The following is a 15,336-nucleotide window of genomic DNA, read 5'->3' as shown; positions in this document are numbered from 1 at the left end:
GAAGCAGCAATTCCAGTGTCAAGAGCCCCAGCGGGGCTGGGGGCTGCTGCAAGGGGGCTCGCCCCCCCCCCCCCCACACGCCGGGGTCCTGGCAGCCACCTCCCAACACGGGGACCCTCCGACGGCCACGCTGTCGGCGTTGGGCCGCGGCGGGCACCAGAGGCATCGTGCCAGCACTGCACCCTAAGTGCTGATCAGGGTCCCGGCTCTCACCCGTGTCCCTCCGGGGCACCGCTCCCGAGCTTGTTACCCCGGGGTGCACAGCGACCGTCCAGCACCTCGGGACCGTGTGTGCCCAGGGCTCCCCGAGAACTCCCGTCCCCGCGGGCTGCGTGTGCTGGGGCCGGCCCTCGGGAGCCCCGCACCGCTCGGAGGCAGGGCCCGCCCCGTCCCGCCCCTGCTGCTCCGCCACAGCCCCACCACGGCCCCGGTCCGCCCCGCCCCGGCCCGGCCCGGCACGGAACAACCCGGCACGGCCCCGCCGCAGCGCCCAGGTGAGCGCCCGCCGCCCTGCACTGCTCAGCACCGGGCACCGGACGGGACGGGACGGTACGGGGCGGACCCCCGGGAGGAGAGGGCGGAGGCAGCCGGACCCGGCGGGGATCCCGGACGAGGACCCGTTCCCGGCCCCGGTAAGCGGTAGCTGGAAGGGGGGAGCGGAGGAAGAAGCCGGCGACGGGGGTATTTCGGGGTCCGTGTCCCGGGGGCTGGCAGGGGACTTGTCCCAGTCCCGTGGGGATCCTCTGTCCCCAGTGCTGTCGCTGGGGGCTGGCAGCGGTCCCCAGCCCCGGCCCGGCCCCAGGCGGCTCTTGGGGCCCTTGTCTGCGGGGGTAGAGGGGGGCTGGCAGAGGTCCAGCAGTCACCAGGAGGGGAGTCTTGGAGGACAGGGAAGGCTTCTGGGGTCGTCAAGGGTCTGAGGGGTGGCAGCAGGCAGGATTTGATCCCGCTGCTGCAGGCAGCTTGGCTTCACCTCCTGCTTATGGTGTTTGAGAAGAGGTTTGCTTTCCCAGCAGCACCCGCCATTCCTGAACCAAGGACACCCCGGCACCCGCTGCCCCACACGCAGCTGACACAGTGCCCCTGGTCCTCGCCTGATGGCAGTGAGCAAAACCCTTTCTCCTGTGTTTTGGCAGATGCGATGGTGACCAATCCTCCACGTGTCCTGACCGCACTAAGTGCTGAGCACCGTCGATAACCCCACACCAGTGGCACCACACAGCATGGGGCTGTTGTGGTGCACGTGTCTCTTGTTAGTGCTCACCCTAGCCTCGCTGGGTGCTGGCGCCTGGCAGTGTCCCCGCATCCCTTACAGCTCCACCAGGAACTTCTCTGTCCCCTACACACTGCCCAGCCTCGACGCTGGCAGCCCCGTGCAGAACATCGCCATCTTCACTGACCCCACCGGCCCGGTCGCTGTCTTCGTGGCCATCCGCAACCGCATCCTGCTGGTGAGCCCTGAGCTGCGCCTCCTCTCCATCCTCATCACTGGCCCTGTGGGCAGCGCTGAATGTGAGGTTTGCCGCCTGTGCCCGGCTGCTGTGGACAGCCCTGAGGACGCCGACAACGTCCTGCTGCTGCTGGACCCACTGGAACCATGGCTGTACAGCTGCAGCACAGCGCGGCACGGGCTGTGCTACCAGCACCAGCTGGAGGTGCGGAATGGCGAGGTGGCCATCGCAGCCACGCACTGCCTGTACTCAGCCATGGGCAACAGCCCCGCATTCTGCCCTGACTGCGTGGCCAGCCCCCTGGGGACCAGTGCCACCGTGGTGGCCACTTCCTACGCTTCTTTCTTCTACCTCGGCTCCACCATCAACAGCAGCGTGGCGGCGCGGTACAGCCCGCAGTCGGTGTCTGTCCGCAGGCTGAAAGGCACCTTGGATGGGTTTTCAGACGACTTCCAGTGGCTGACGGTGCTGCCGCAGTACCAGGACAACTACACCATCCACTATGTGTACTCCTTCGTGGATGGGGACCACGTCTACTTCCTGATGGTGCAGCCAGAGCGGCCAGGCTTGGGGACGTACCACACGCGCCTGGCGCGGCTCAGCACCCATGAGCGCGACCTCCGCCGCTACCGTGAGCTCGTCCTTGACTGCCGCTTCGAGTCCAAGCGGCGGCGGAGGCGCAGCGGTGAGGAGGGTGCTGAGCGGGACGTTGCCTACAACGTGCTGCAGGCAGCGCATGCTGCCCGCCCCGGCGCACGCCTGGCCCGAGACCTCGGCATCAACACCACCGACACCGTGCTCTTTGGTGCCTTTGCCGAGAGCCGCACGGAGAGCCGGGTGCCGAGAGCGGACTCGGCCGTCTGTGCCTTCCCCCTGCGCCTCCTCAACCAGGCCATGGAGGAGGGCATGGAGAAGTGCTGCGGCACCGGGCACCAGCCTCTGCTGAGGGGGCTCAGCTTCTTCCAGCCAACGGAGTACTGCCCGCACAACGTGAGTCCTCCGCCGCGCGCCGCATCCATCCTGGGGAGGCTGGGGGTCAGCTGGGATGCGGGGAGGTGGATTTGGAATGCTGGGAAGCACTGAGGAGGCAGGGATCCAATTGTGTCCCCACCCCAGGCACCCTGTGCTCGCCCAAGCTGGGTGCTACGGACACACAGCCTGGCACACGGGTGCACATTTGCTTGCCGTGCATCCCTTTCCTTAGTGTGGCTTCTCAAGGGAGCCGCTGCAGTCACCGTCCCCACGCTGGGCTGTCGGTGGACACCCTCTCCAGAGTGTTTATATATGCGGGGGAAGCCGCAGGGCTGCGGTGCTCCCAGGGCCGCTTCCACCTTCCCCCCCCAACCGCAGGGCCACCGCCTTCACTGGGCAAATAAACCAGAGGCGGAAGCAGGATTAGTCACCAGGGTTTCTCCTCCACTGCAGCCGCGGGGTGGGAACGTTGTGTCCCAGGTACAAGTCCTGGCACAGCCGGGATGGGCACAGACAGGAGCCCTGCAGGGCCCCCTCTGCAGGCAGGGTCCCGGCAAGAACCCATGACACGAGGTTTGGTGTTCGCAGCCAGGCGCAGGGCAAGGTGCAGCCAAATCCCCTCCACTTCCCGCACGCGGCTCATTGCCGCTGACTCACACCGGCAGCGGGGCGAGCCAGGGGGGCACTCCCAGCCCCACAACCGGTGGGGGGCCAGGGAGGACCCTGGACCCTCGCCGAGCTCCAGGGGTTGGAAAGGGCGAAGGCTGGATTTGGGGTGTGTGCCCTGTGGTGCTGGCAGTGATAACCACATCCAGATGTGTCGGGAGGGGAGGGCAGGATCTGACGCTGCGCGGGGGTTGCGGGAGGGGCCGAGGATGTGCTTTTTCCCCCAAAATATTCCCCGCCTGGAGGGAGTTTGGGCAATCGGCTGTCCCTGAAGTATCCTGTGGCTGGAGCTGGTGCTCACCCACGAGGCCATGGGGGGATTGGGGCACCAGGGCAGGCTTTGAGGCACTCACCCCATGCTCTGCCTCAGGTAAACCTCTCGGCACCAGTGGTCAACACCAGCTGTTGGGACAAGCCCACCCTTGTCCCTGCCGCCTCCCATAAGGTGGATCTGTTCAATGGGCAGCTGGCCGGCGTCCTCCTCACCTCCATCTTTGTCACCGCACTAGGAGACGTCACCGTGGCTCACCTGGGCACAGCAGAGGGACGGGTATTCCAGGTGGGATGGGGAGGCTGGGTGGGGTGGGGGTCCCAGCAAGGTGTGGGGTGCGCTCAGACCCCCCGCTCTGCCCCACTGCAGATGGTGCTCCAGCGCTCCAGCTCCTACCTCCTCACCTTGGCCAACTTCTCCCTGGGAGAGCCGGGGCCGGTGCGGGGTGCCATGGGGCTGCAGAGCCACTCACTGTTCCTCACTGCCGGCACCAAGGTGAGTGTGGGGCGCGGGGTGTGTGGGGTGGGTGCTGAGTCCCGTGGGCCCTGCTCACCTCCGCTCTCTGTCCCCAGGTATGGCGCCTGAACGTCACCGGCCCCGGCTGCCGCCACTTCTCCACGTGCCAGCACTGCCTGCGCGCCGAGCGCTTCATGGGCTGCGGCTGGTGCGGCAATGGCTGCACGCACCACCATGAGTGCCAGGGGCAGTGGGTCCAGGACAAATGCCCGCCCGTCCTCACTGACGTAGGTCTGCGCCGCCATCCCCCTGCTCCGGCATCTCCCGGGCGCTTGGATGGGAGGGAGGTGGCAAATGGGGCGGCACAGCCATCACCGGGTACCTGGGGCTCAGGGTGACGCTGGTTCCTCTCCTGCAGTTCCACCCTCGGAGCGCCCCGCTGCGGGGCCGGACGCGGGTGACGCTGTGTGGAATGACCTTCCGCTCCCGGCCAGACCCCGAGCCCTGCCGCAGCCCCCGCGGAGCCTGCCGGGTGGTGGTGGGACAGCGAGGCTGCACTGTGCTGCCGGAGGAAAGCAAGAGCCACAGGTCCGTGGTGGTGCCGGGGCAGGGAGCAGCAGCAGAGGGGTCTGGGGCTGCCCCCCCAGCCTGGGGCTGACTCCCCATCACCGCCCCACAGACCCCTGCCCACCTCCCGCCATAAAGACTTTGTGGATGTGCTGGTGTGCGAGCTGGAGCCAGGGGGGCCGACAGCGGCAGAGGGCCCTGCTGATGTGGTGCTCACCGTGGAGGAACCCGATGGACCCTCTGGCTTCCCTGGCTTCCGTGTCCATGGCTCTGCCACCCTCGGGGGCTTCCTCTTTGTGGTATGGCCCCGCTCTGGCCGTTACCCCTATGTGGGCCAGCTGCCCCCTGGCAGGGTTTGGGGTCAGGGTTGGCTCACCTCCCACCCCAACGACCCCATTTCAGGAGCCCCGTGTCAGTGCCCTGCACCCCCCATTCGGCCCCCAGGGGGGTGGCACCCCCCTCTCGCTCTATGGCACCCACCTCTTGGCAGGGAGCAGCTGGCAGGTGATGGTCAATGGCTCCGCATGCCCTTTGGCCGGGCAGCCCAGGTACACCCCTGCCCCATCCCTGTGGGCACAGTGCAATCCCTGGTACAGGGACCCCCCTGCAGCCCTGCTGTGTCCCCCCAGCCACGGCCGCCGTGTCCCCAGGCAGGGTGACAGCACCATTCGGTGCACGACTCCTGCTGCCGGGGGCCTGGGCACAGCCCGGGTGTCCCTGTGGATTGATGGGGAGGAGTTCCCGGCACCCCTGCCTTTCCAGTACCGCCCCGACCCCTCTGTTTCGGCTGTCATTCCCAGCTGCAGCTATGAGTGAGTGCTGAGTTCCATTCCCTGCCCGGCCTCCCCACCACCCTGGATGGGCTGGGTGAGGTGATGGGGACCGCATGCACCCCAGGGACCATCTGCATGTCGGGGACTGCATGCACCCTGGGGGCTATGTGCACCCCAAAGCCCTGATCCCTGTCCGCTGTAGGGGCTCGATGCTCACCATCATCGGCACCCACCTGGACTCGGTGTATCGTGCCAAGATCCGCTTTGAAGCCAGCGGCGTGAGGACCAAACCCACAGTAAGCACCAGGGCAGGAGACCATGGCCTCCGTCCATGCCCTGCCACCCCAGTCCCTGTGCCACGCTGGTGCCAGCATTCCTCTGCCCGCAGGAGTGCGAGAGCCCAGTGTCGCCGGTGCGGGTGCTGTGCCGCAGCCCTGCATTCCCCTTCGAGAGCAAGGTGGAGATGACGCCGGGGAACCTGAGCGTGCTGCTGGACGGTGCCACCGGCCGCTGGCTCTTCCGCCTCCTCTACTACCCCCGGCCCAAGGTCTTCCCCTTGGAGCAAGAGGGTGGGCGCCTCCGCCTCAAGCCTGGTGACGATGAGATCGAAGTGCACGTATGTGGGGCAATGGGGTGAGTCAGGGTGGGGGGACCCACTGCCAGAGCCCCCGGGCTCAGGGTGCTGTGTCCGCGCAGCAACTGGGGCTGGATGCAGTGGCTGCCTGCATGAACATCACCATGACAGTGGGGGGCCGGGACTGCCACCCCAATGTGCTGAAGAACGAGGTGACGTGCCGCCTGCCCCGCGAGCTGCGCCTGCCCCCGGCTGGGGCCCCCGTGGAGGTAGGCACCCCCCAGGTGGGTCACCCCCCCAGTGTCCCCCGTCCTCGCCCTGCTGAGCCCCTGCTCCCCCAGATCTGTGTGAACAGTGCCTGTGAGGCGCTGGGCTGGGTGCTGTCCCCTGCTGTCTCACTGGACCTGGCCTCCAGCCTGGCCCTGGGCATCAGTGTCACCTTCCTGGTCTGCGGCATCCTGGCTGCTGCACTGCTCCGCTGGCACTGGAGGAAGAGGAGGGGTGAGTGCTGTGCTCCCTAGGCACCCTGCAGCCCCGCAGCCCTCGCCTGCATCCCACCACCCACCCCATTGCTGCCTGCAGGGACGGAAAACTTGGAGCTGCTGGTGCAGCCTGGCCGCAGTGACCCCCCTGCCACCACCCAGCGCCCTGGCATCGACTACAGGGAGGTGCTGGGTAAGTGGGTGACACCGTCGGGGTGCTGGGGTGCTGGGTGCCTGCCCAGCCCTCACCCTGCCTGTCCCAGCAGTGCTGCCCACAGCAGGCAGTCCCGGCCCAGCACTGCCCCGGGCACGGTTCACTGGTGCTGGTACCGCTGCTGGTGCTGGTATGGCGGCTGGCGGCTCCCCCGTGCCCCTGCTCAGGGCCACATCCTGCTGCCTGGAGGACCTGCGGCCAGAGCTGCTGGAGGAAGTGAAGGACATCCTCATCCCCGAGGAGCGGCTCGTCACCCACCGCCACCAGGTCATCGGCAAAGGTGATGCAATGCCCCCCGTTTGCCCAGAGGAACTGTGGCTGCCCCATCCCTGGCAGTGTTCAAGGCCAGCTTGGATGAGGCTTGGAGCAACCTGATCCTGTGGAAGGTGTCCCTGCACGTGGCAGGGGTTTGGAACTGGATGAGCTTTAAGGTCCTTTCCAACCCAAACCAGTCTGGGATTCTGTGACCCTATGAATTTGGCCATGGCATTGCCCGCTCACTGTGTGCGGTGCCAGCTTTACACTGCCTGTCCCTGCAGGACACTTTGGCAGCGTCTACCATGGCACCTACTCGGACCCGCTGCTGGGGGACCTCCACTGTGCTGTCAAGTCCCTGCACCGTGAGTAGCACCCGCTGCCTCTGCGCGGCCCCGCGGCACGGCTTGGAGTCAGCGCTCCGCAGCTCAGCTCTCTGCAGGCATCACCGACGTGGAGGAGGTGGAGGAGTTCCTGCGCGAGGGCATCCTTATGAAGAGCTTCCACCACCCCCAGGTGCTCTCGCTGCTGGGGGTGTGCCTGCCCCGCCACGGGCTGCCCCTCGTCGTCCTGCCCTACATGCGCCATGGGGACCTGCGCCACTTCATCCGCGCACAGGAGCGGGTATGGGGGTACCCTGCAGGTGGGGGGGGGGGTGGTGGTGGTGTGGGATCAAGGTGTCCCCACTCACTGCTCCCACCCCACAGAGCCCCACAGTGAAGGAGCTCATCGGCTTTGGGCTGCAGGTGGCCCTGGGCATGGAGTACCTGGCCCAGAAGAAGTTTGTGCATCGGGACCTGGCAGCCAGGAATTGCATGTGAGTTTAGCCATGCCCGCCAGCCCCAGACATAGGGGTCACCCCATGGACCCGGGGGTGGGTATGAGGCGGTGTCTCTCCCCACCCAAAACTGGTGTCCCATAGGCTGGACGAGACACTGACAGTGAAGGTGGCTGACTTCGGGCTGGCACGGGACGTGTTCGGCAAGGAGTACTACAGCGTCCGGCGGCACCGCCACGCCAAGCTGCCCGTCAAGTGGATGGCACTGGAGAGCCTCCAGACCCAAAAGTTCACCACCAAGTCGGATGTGGTAGGCACGATCCCCATCCCTGTCCCCATCCCCACCATGCCTCCCCCCCTCAATGGCAGCTCTCTGCTCGGCAGTGGTCCTTCGGGGTGCTCATGTGGGAGCTGCTGACACGGGGAGCATCACCGTACCCCGGGGTGGACCCTTACGACATGACCCGCTACCTGCAGCGGGGGAGACGCCTGCCACAGCCCCAGCACTGCCCTGACGCCCTGTGAGTGGGGCTGAGGTGGGGTGGGGGGGTTCCAGGGGGCTGCTGGTGCTGACGGGGGTGTTGGGACAGGTATGGGGTGATGCTGAGCTGCTGGGCACCGGCGCCGGAGGAGAGACCGTCCTTCACCGGGCTGGTGGGTGAGCTGGAGCGTGTCCTGGCCGCGCTGGAGGGTGAGCTCTACGTCAACCTGGCTGTCACCTATGTTAACCTGGAGCGTGGCCCCCCCTTCCCTCCTGCCCCTCTGGGGCTGTTGCCTGATGGTGAAGATGAGGATGAGGATAATAAGGAGGAGGACAAAGAGGAAGAGGAGGAAGAAGAGGAGGAAGAAGAGGAGGGGACAGCCATGTTTTGATGGAGTGCTCTGCACTGTGGGGGCCACTGGATCCCCATACACTATGGGCACGCTTGCCCTAGGAGGGATGCAGCATGCAGCTGGGTGCTACGAGGCACTCTCCCTGTGGGATGGGTGCTGAGAGGCAGCTGAGTGCTGTGAGGTGCTCTCCCATGGCTCACACCCGGACCTTGCTGGGTGCTCCCCAGGCTTGGCCCTATAGCACAGGGTGCCATGGGGCTCTGTCCTGCACTGGCTGGGTTCTGGGGTCTCAGCCCCACAGTGACTGGGTGCTGTGTGGTCCCAGGCTCAGCCCCACAATAGTGAGCCTCTGCTGGGGGGCCGCGGCAGGTGCCATAGGGTGACCTGGCCCACCCATGGGTGCCTGGGTGTTTCCAGCCCCTTGGCTGCTGGAATGACTCATTAAAACCTACTTCTGTTTTTACCAAGCACTGGGCTGTGTCTCTGGGGGGGACCGTGCTTTGGCTGGCAGCACCCCTGTCCCCCTGTGAGGAGGGTGCTCACCCCCCATGGGGCACCCACTGTTCCCATACCAGCCATTCGAAGGCACCTGCACGCTGGTGCTGGTGTGGCCACCCCGGACCCTGTCCCCTGGTGCCCACCACGCTGGGACCACCCTATGCACCCCTGGGACCACCAGCCCCTGTGCTTAGGGGGGGACCCAGGGAGACACCAAGCTAAAGGATTCTCCTGAAAGTCCCTCTGGCTGGAGCCTGTAGCCCTGCTTGCTAGTGGTCCCAACGAGCAGTGGGTGCCAACTGTGCCCCTCACCTCTGCCCCCTTACCTGGGTGGCTGGGGGCTGTGGTGGTGATGTGGCATCTCACAGGTACAGCACCATACACCTGGTCTTGGGGTGATGGTGCCCCTCGGATCCCACTGCCCAAGGTGTGGGTCATGGTGACCATGGGATCACAGCATGATGGGTGCCTGAGCATGGGATGAGGGTGTCCTTGGGACAACAGGTGCCTGGCTGTGGGATCACTGTGCTGCTGGTGTCACAGAGCTGAGGGTACAGGATTACAGCATCCATGGCATAGAGGTGCCACAGTGCCCAGGACATGGTGCCATGGTGGCAGATGTAGTGGTGCCCAGCCCAGAGTGGTACCCAGTACCAGAGAGTTACTCACCCTGCCTGTCTGCACAGGGTCGTGGTGGGGCACGCTGGATCAGGCTTGGGGGTTCCTGCTTGGTGACCGAGTGTCATTGCCAGTCTCACGTAATTACACCCTAATTGCTCCAGCTGCTGCCTGTGCAGGGGATGGTGCAGCTCGTGCCAGGCGCTGCCCAGGAGCAGGGAGAGCAGCTGAGCCCCAACTGATCCCACCGCCAGACTTTGCTCCTTTTGCTGGCACTGATGGCAGACCTCCCATCTGCGAGGAGCTCACTGACAAGGAGATCCTCCCCACCCCAAGTCTGGGGCAAGAATCCCCTAGAATGAGACCCTGGAAAAGAGGAAGCCATCGGTGATGGGCATCACTCCCCTGAGCTCACATCCAGTGCTCGGGGTGAGGGCAGGGGTGGGGATGGGTGGATGTGCAGGGGATGCTGAAACATGCCCCAGCCCCATGGCCACGGGCAGCTCTGCTTCCCGGTCCGTGGCCAGCCGTGGGGGTCCTGCAGCCGGCCCTGGCTTTAAATAAACCTTCCTCAGCTGCTCATTAAGCGGAGCCGGAGCCCGGGGCCGCGTCAGCTCCTATCAGCCAAGCTGTCCGTCTCCGCCGGTGTCTCACACCTGCACAGCTTTGTCGCCGCTCCCGCAGGGATATATTTAGCGAGGCTGGATCCCGGCATCCCACAGTTCTGGGACAGTGCCTCAGTTTCCCTGCAGTGGGGCCGTGCTGCTCTCCTGACCTAGTGTGGGTGCTCACTCAAGGCCAAGCAGCACCATTTCGGCTGCGCTGCTGAGTTGCTGTAGCAACGGAAAGGGCCCAGCACCGCATGGCTGAACGGGCTGAATCAAAGCCCGGAGGTGCTGGGGGATGCTAGATGCCAGATGGAATGCAGGGATGGATGGATGGATGGATGGATGGATGGATGGATGGATGGATGGATGGATGGATGGATGGACGGACGCATGGATAGGCACCTCAGTGTTACCCTCCTCAGCATGGGGCAGGGTGGCTGTGTTTGGTTGGCAGACGGGTGCCTGTCCCACCGTCTTATGGCACGGTGGGGCAGCCCCAGGGACTCACAGTGTGACAGAGCTGTCAGTGCCTGTGGTGGGGCAGTGCAGCCAGCTGCTTGTTAGCTGACAAGGCTTGCATGGTGGTGATGGTGATGTGCTTTGAGGAGGGCGCCCGCCTCAGGCTGTCATGTGTGTCCCCCCTTAAATGTGCTAGCAGAGATGACAGATTTCATGCTAATATGCATTTATCCTGCCCTAATTACGCTGCGGGAAGTGTGGAGTGAGCACCAGGCCTTCAAAGCCATGGGCTGGCATATGTCTACCCCTGTCTGTCCCTGCCTGCCTCTCCCTGCTGCCAGCCAGGTCCAGTGCTGGTGCTACAGCACAGGGGACAGGCAGGGGCCATCACAGGGTGGCATCTCACATGGCACCTAGCACCCATGCTGCATCTTGGAGGTGTCTCAGAGTTGCTGCCTGGGCTTGGGTGGGCACTCAAGTGGCACCCTGAGGTGCTGCATGGCTGGGCATGGTTGGTAGAGCACCCCGTTGAGCGGTGGGCATGTGTGGCCATGGCATGCCACGCTGTGCAGCGCCACATCGCAGCATGCCCACCCGCCACGGCTGCAGCAGAGCAGCCGGCGTCCCGCCCCGGCAGCACGCCTTGCACACACAGCACTTTAAATGTTTTATTTGGGGAAAGTGCTGTCGTTAGCAGGGATTAATTATTAAAATCGGAGCCATCTATAAAGCATGAGAGACTGCGGGCACACGGGCAGAGCCGGGCACGGACCCGCTGCCAGCAGCGCCTGGGGATGTGCTGCAATGGCGTTTGCCCGTGCTGCCGCAATGGCACCTCGCGCACCTCGGTTCTGAGCCCCTCGTGGCAAAGCGGGTGCAAAGACTGGGTGCAGGCAATGGGTGCACCCATTCCCGTCCCCCCTTCACCTCCACCGCACCCAGGGACGGGGGCTGGAGTGGAGGACGGCCAAAACGGCGTCAAATCAGCGTCGGAGCGAAGCGGCGGTCGCGGCGTCAGCCGGGCCGGCGAGAGGTGGCAGGAGGCAGCAGGCAGCGCCGAGCTGTTTTTAGCGCTGCCGGCGCTGGGGAGCGGGCGTGAAGAGCGGCTGCCGCGGCTCCGCCGAGACGTTTATAGAAACCAGCAGGTCTTGCTAATGATGGCTGTGAGCCGCGGGGGGGGCTGACTGCACCCCGGCCCCGCACCCTGGCACCCCGGTCCTGCTGCCAGCCCTGTACCTCTGCCCTCCCATGCTCGTGCTGGCACCCCTGCAGCCATCTGGGGCTCTGCTGGCCCCCAGGGAGCTCAGATGGACCTGGGGCATCTCTGATGGTCTCTGAGGAGCTTCAGCGGTCTTTGGGGAGCTTTGGTAGCCCTTGGGGATCTCTGATGGACTCCAGAATGCTCTAGTGGTCCCCAGGCAGCTCTGGTGGGCTCCAGGGATCTGTTCTTCACCCTGAAGCCTTACAGCATATAAGACACATCTTTTCTCCTTTTCCTGTCCCTGAGAGAGCACCCACCCTCAGCCAAGGCGGCTCACCCCATCTCAGCACCCGATCAGGACCTGTGCCAGTGCTGGTCCCAGTCTTCTGCCTCAAGATCAGTTCTCTCCCAGCAAGGAGCCCCACATGAAACTCCTTGCCCTGAGCAGCCTCTCTGTGCCCTGGTCCGTACAACCACAGGTACTGCCCCAGTGAGACTCAGGGACCCCCAAAGGTCTTCCGATGGGAAGGGGAACCAAAGCCTGATGCCATGGGTGATGTCATCACAGTGATGCAGGCAGTTGCTAGGGCGACTGAGCTCTCACCCCCACCAAGGCAGAGCTCCAGGTAGCAGCGCAAGCACTGGATGTGATGGGGGCCAAGCCAATGGACAGGTACAAGGCTTTGTGCGCTGTTGTCATTGACACGGGGACAGGCCACACAAGGAGCGGGCTGGCTGGGGATGAGCAGCTGCGGTCGGTGGTGCCCAGCCAGGCTGGGGGCAGCCCCGTCCTCACCCACGGTGTGGTCACTGACTGGGACGGGCTGGAGGAGCTGTGACACCGCATCCTCTACCAGGAGCTGTGTGTCTGCCCCGAGGAGGTGGCCGTGCTGGCCACGGACGCCCCGCTTTCCCCCACCGCCAACCGGGAGAAGATGGCCGAGCTGCTCTTCGAGGGCTTCGGGGTGCCGGCCATGCTGGTGCTGCCCCGCTCCCTGCTCGCCGCATACTCCTATGGGCGCACCACCGGCGTGGTGGTGGGCTCCGGCGCCGGTACCTCATACGCGGCAGGGGTGCGGGAAGGCTACGCGCTGCCACACGCCACCTTCCGCCTGGACGTGGCTGGGGATGCCCTCACCCTCTACCTGGGCCAGCTGCTGGAGTCCCGCGGGGTCCACCTCGACACTTACCCCCTGTGCCACCTGAAGGAGACCTGCTGCTGCGTCCTGCCGTGTGCCGGGAGGCCCCAGCCCGTCACCCCCCCAGCACCTCGGGGCTGCTCCAAGAGGATGAGCGGTTCCAGTGCCCCGAGATGCTGGTGGCCCCCACGGCCCTGGGGCTGCCGGGGCCAGGGCTGCTGGAGCAGGCATCCCATAGCCTGCACCGCTGTGGGAGCCCCACCGGCAGCCCCCCACCCTGCCTGCTGCTGGCAGGGGGCACCACGCTGCTGCATGGCCTCCCCCAGCGCCTGTCAGCAGAGCTGGGGGTCCCTGCCGAGGCCGCCCCACACCGCCATGCAGCTGCCTGGCTGGGAGGGTCACTGGCCGCTGCCCTCGATGGCTTCCAGGGAGCATGGGTGCCACGGGACGTCTATGCAGAGGGCGGCCCTGCCATCGTGCACTCCCACTGCTGCTGACCCTAATAAAGGCCCACGAGTGGCAACTGGCGGCTGCACCCCTTTATTTTCTCCCTCCCCCCCTCTACCAGCCCCCCGAAAGGATGGATGGGGTTTATTTGGCCCCGTTGCCAGGCCGACACACGCAATTACCGCTGATTGCCTGACGGTTGCCATGGCGATGGCGAGCACGCAGGGATGTGGTGCCGCGTGGCGCTTGAGTCACGGCCATGCTGCACGGCCCCCCGCTGCACCCCGCTGCACCCCACTGCACCCCAGCAGCAGCCCCCCGGCATGGGGCTGCCAGGCTAGGCTGGCCCTGGACCCCCTCCAACACTGTCTGGGGCAGAGAGGTACAGCCAGGTGTCCCCCATCCTGGGTCCCCCCCACCCGAGCAAAGGGTCCCCAGCCTTGGCAGATCCACCTTGGCAGCCTCTTGTGCCAGAAGGCCTACAGAAAATGTCACTCCAGACCAGTCAAGTCACCCTGAACCCAGCTCTGGGCTCACCATGGGCCAGTGGGAAGGGTGGTGGGTGCGTGGAGGACTGGGTGCATGGAGCACTGGATGTATGTGGTGATGAGTGCATGGGGCAGTGGGTGAGCAGGTCAGCGGGTCAGGGCACAGCAGGGACAAATGCTGGTGGGTTCAGCAGAGCTGATCATCCCAAAATGGGGCACGGGGTGATGCGAGATCTGAACCAGAGGGCAGTGATGGAACCCTGGGGCAGTTCTGCCATGGCAGGAGGCTGGTGCCAGGAGGTGCTGGGCACGAGGCAGGCTGAAGGGGCTGGAGGCACTACAGGGGACAGTGTGGCCACGAGGGGTGGAGGAGTCACAAGGGATGGAGGAGCCCATCCCACCCCTTGTGTTGTGAGCCACTGCTGGGCAGTGCTGAGCCGTGCCGGGCGCCTGCTGGGTAATTGTGAGTTACACTCCAGGTTCCTGCAAGGTGCAGAGATTAATAACTGCGCTGCACTGCTGCCAGCCGCTATGATTAAACTCTTGATTAGAAGCTCAAACTACAGCGCCCTGCTAATTCCCCAGCTCTCACGCGCCGTTAATTACCCAGTGCGGGTGACGATGGGCCTGGGTCTTGCGGTGGGTCAGATGCAGGGGGTACCCTTGTGCTGCATCTGCCTTGGGGTGCTGGCTGGTCTCCCTGGGAGCAGAGGGGAGATGCCAGCTTTAGGGATGGGATCCTGGTGTCTCCTGCCCATGGGTCTGCCTCACCCAAGCTTGTGGGGCTGGGGAGAGGATGTGGCCCTGTGACAGCTCAGGACCAGGCAGTTTTGGGGAGCTGGGGTTTGGTGGGTGCAGGGCAGAAGGGGAGGCGAGTGCGGGTGCAGCTCAGAAGCGGCACCATATGGGCCACAAACGCCAGTGTGCAGCATGATGCCATGCGGGAGGCTCCACGCACGCAGCTGCACTGCATGAGGAGCGAGGTGCTCTGGGAACTGGGGGAGGGGGTGGCGGGCCCTGCTGCACCCCAGGGCTGTGCTGTCCACCCTGGGCTGGCTGCCATGTCCAGGAGGTGGGCAGAGTTAACAGTATTAGGGTGGCTGATTTCTTGCCCCTTTCTTCCCCTTGGCCTGGGCTGTGGGGAATGGATAATCCCTGTCCATGGGGGAGTGAGTGGGGACGCACAACTGTGGAAGGAGGACAAAGGAAGTTGCCTGGTTCCCGTAGGATCATGGCACAGAAGTGGGACCATGTGTCTGCGTGTGTCTTCATGGTATATGTGACGCTGGGCCCACACTCAGCTCTGCTAATAACCTGCTCCTGTCCCATCTTATCCAGCCTGTTTCATCCCACCCCACTCCATCCACCCTGTCCTATTCCATCCCATCCATCCCACAACATGTCAATCCACCTTATCGTACCCCATTCTTCCCATCCATCCCATCCTACACCACCCATCCCATCTCTCTCATCTGTCCTGTCCCATCCCACCCACCCCATCCTATCCTGCACCATCCCATCCGGGGCAGGCAGCCACGGCCCAGCCCAAGGGACCCTGGTGCATCCCAGCGTTTTGCATCTCACTTCA

At 64.9% G+C, this 15,336-nt stretch overlaps 2 protein-coding genes across 4 annotated transcripts; both read left to right on the top strand.

Annotated features, from left to right (window-relative positions):
• The first annotated feature begins 444 nt into the window (after positions 1 to 444).
• Positions 445 to 8,751, top strand: MST1R (macrophage stimulating 1 receptor). 3 transcript variants are annotated; one of them, XM_061458245.1, is made up of 21 exons: positions 445 to 632; positions 1,134 to 2,438; positions 3,457 to 3,645; positions 3,727 to 3,852; positions 3,930 to 4,100; positions 4,232 to 4,401; positions 4,493 to 4,679; positions 4,783 to 4,928; positions 5,031 to 5,192; positions 5,356 to 5,449; positions 5,542 to 5,769; positions 5,850 to 5,996; positions 6,069 to 6,228; positions 6,310 to 6,402; positions 6,476 to 6,703; positions 6,963 to 7,043; positions 7,121 to 7,302; positions 7,386 to 7,495; positions 7,601 to 7,766; positions 7,841 to 7,977; positions 8,047 to 8,751. In XM_061458245.1, exons 2-21 carry the CDS (start codon positions 1,221 to 1,223, stop codon positions 8,327 to 8,329), a joined length of 4,278 nt encoding a protein of 1,425 aa, XP_061314229.1. In that variant the 5' UTR covers positions 445 to 632; positions 1,134 to 1,220; the 3' UTR covers positions 8,330 to 8,751. The 3 variants fall into 3 exon arrangements, with proteins under 3 accessions (XP_061314229.1, XP_061314228.1, XP_061314227.1); XM_061458244.1 differs by having other exon boundaries at positions 5,010 to 5,192; XM_061458243.1 differs by having other exon boundaries at positions 5,010 to 5,192; positions 5,850 to 6,228.
• Positions 8,752 to 11,738: 2,987 nt separating this feature from the next.
• LOC133271811 (uncharacterized) lies at positions 11,739 to 13,779 on the top strand. The gene is given in 1 exon segment (XM_061458202.1): positions 11,739 to 13,779. A coding segment is annotated over 1 exon segment (1,455 nt). The 5' UTR covers positions 11,739 to 12,324.
• Positions 13,780 to 15,336: the final 1,557 nt, after the last annotated feature.

Source organism: Pezoporus flaviventris, unplaced genomic scaffold (genome assembly GCF_033815535.1).
Source record: "Pezoporus flaviventris isolate CSIRO_AGI_PZ_B2104156 unplaced genomic scaffold, CSIRO_AGI_Pfla_v1 ptg000026l, whole genome shotgun sequence".
In the NCBI taxonomy this organism is placed as follows: Eukaryota; Metazoa; Chordata; class Aves; order Psittaciformes; family Psittacidae; genus Pezoporus; species Pezoporus flaviventris.
Note: the sequence above shows the minus strand (reverse complement) of the source record. Positions and strands in the feature narration are given on the sequence as shown.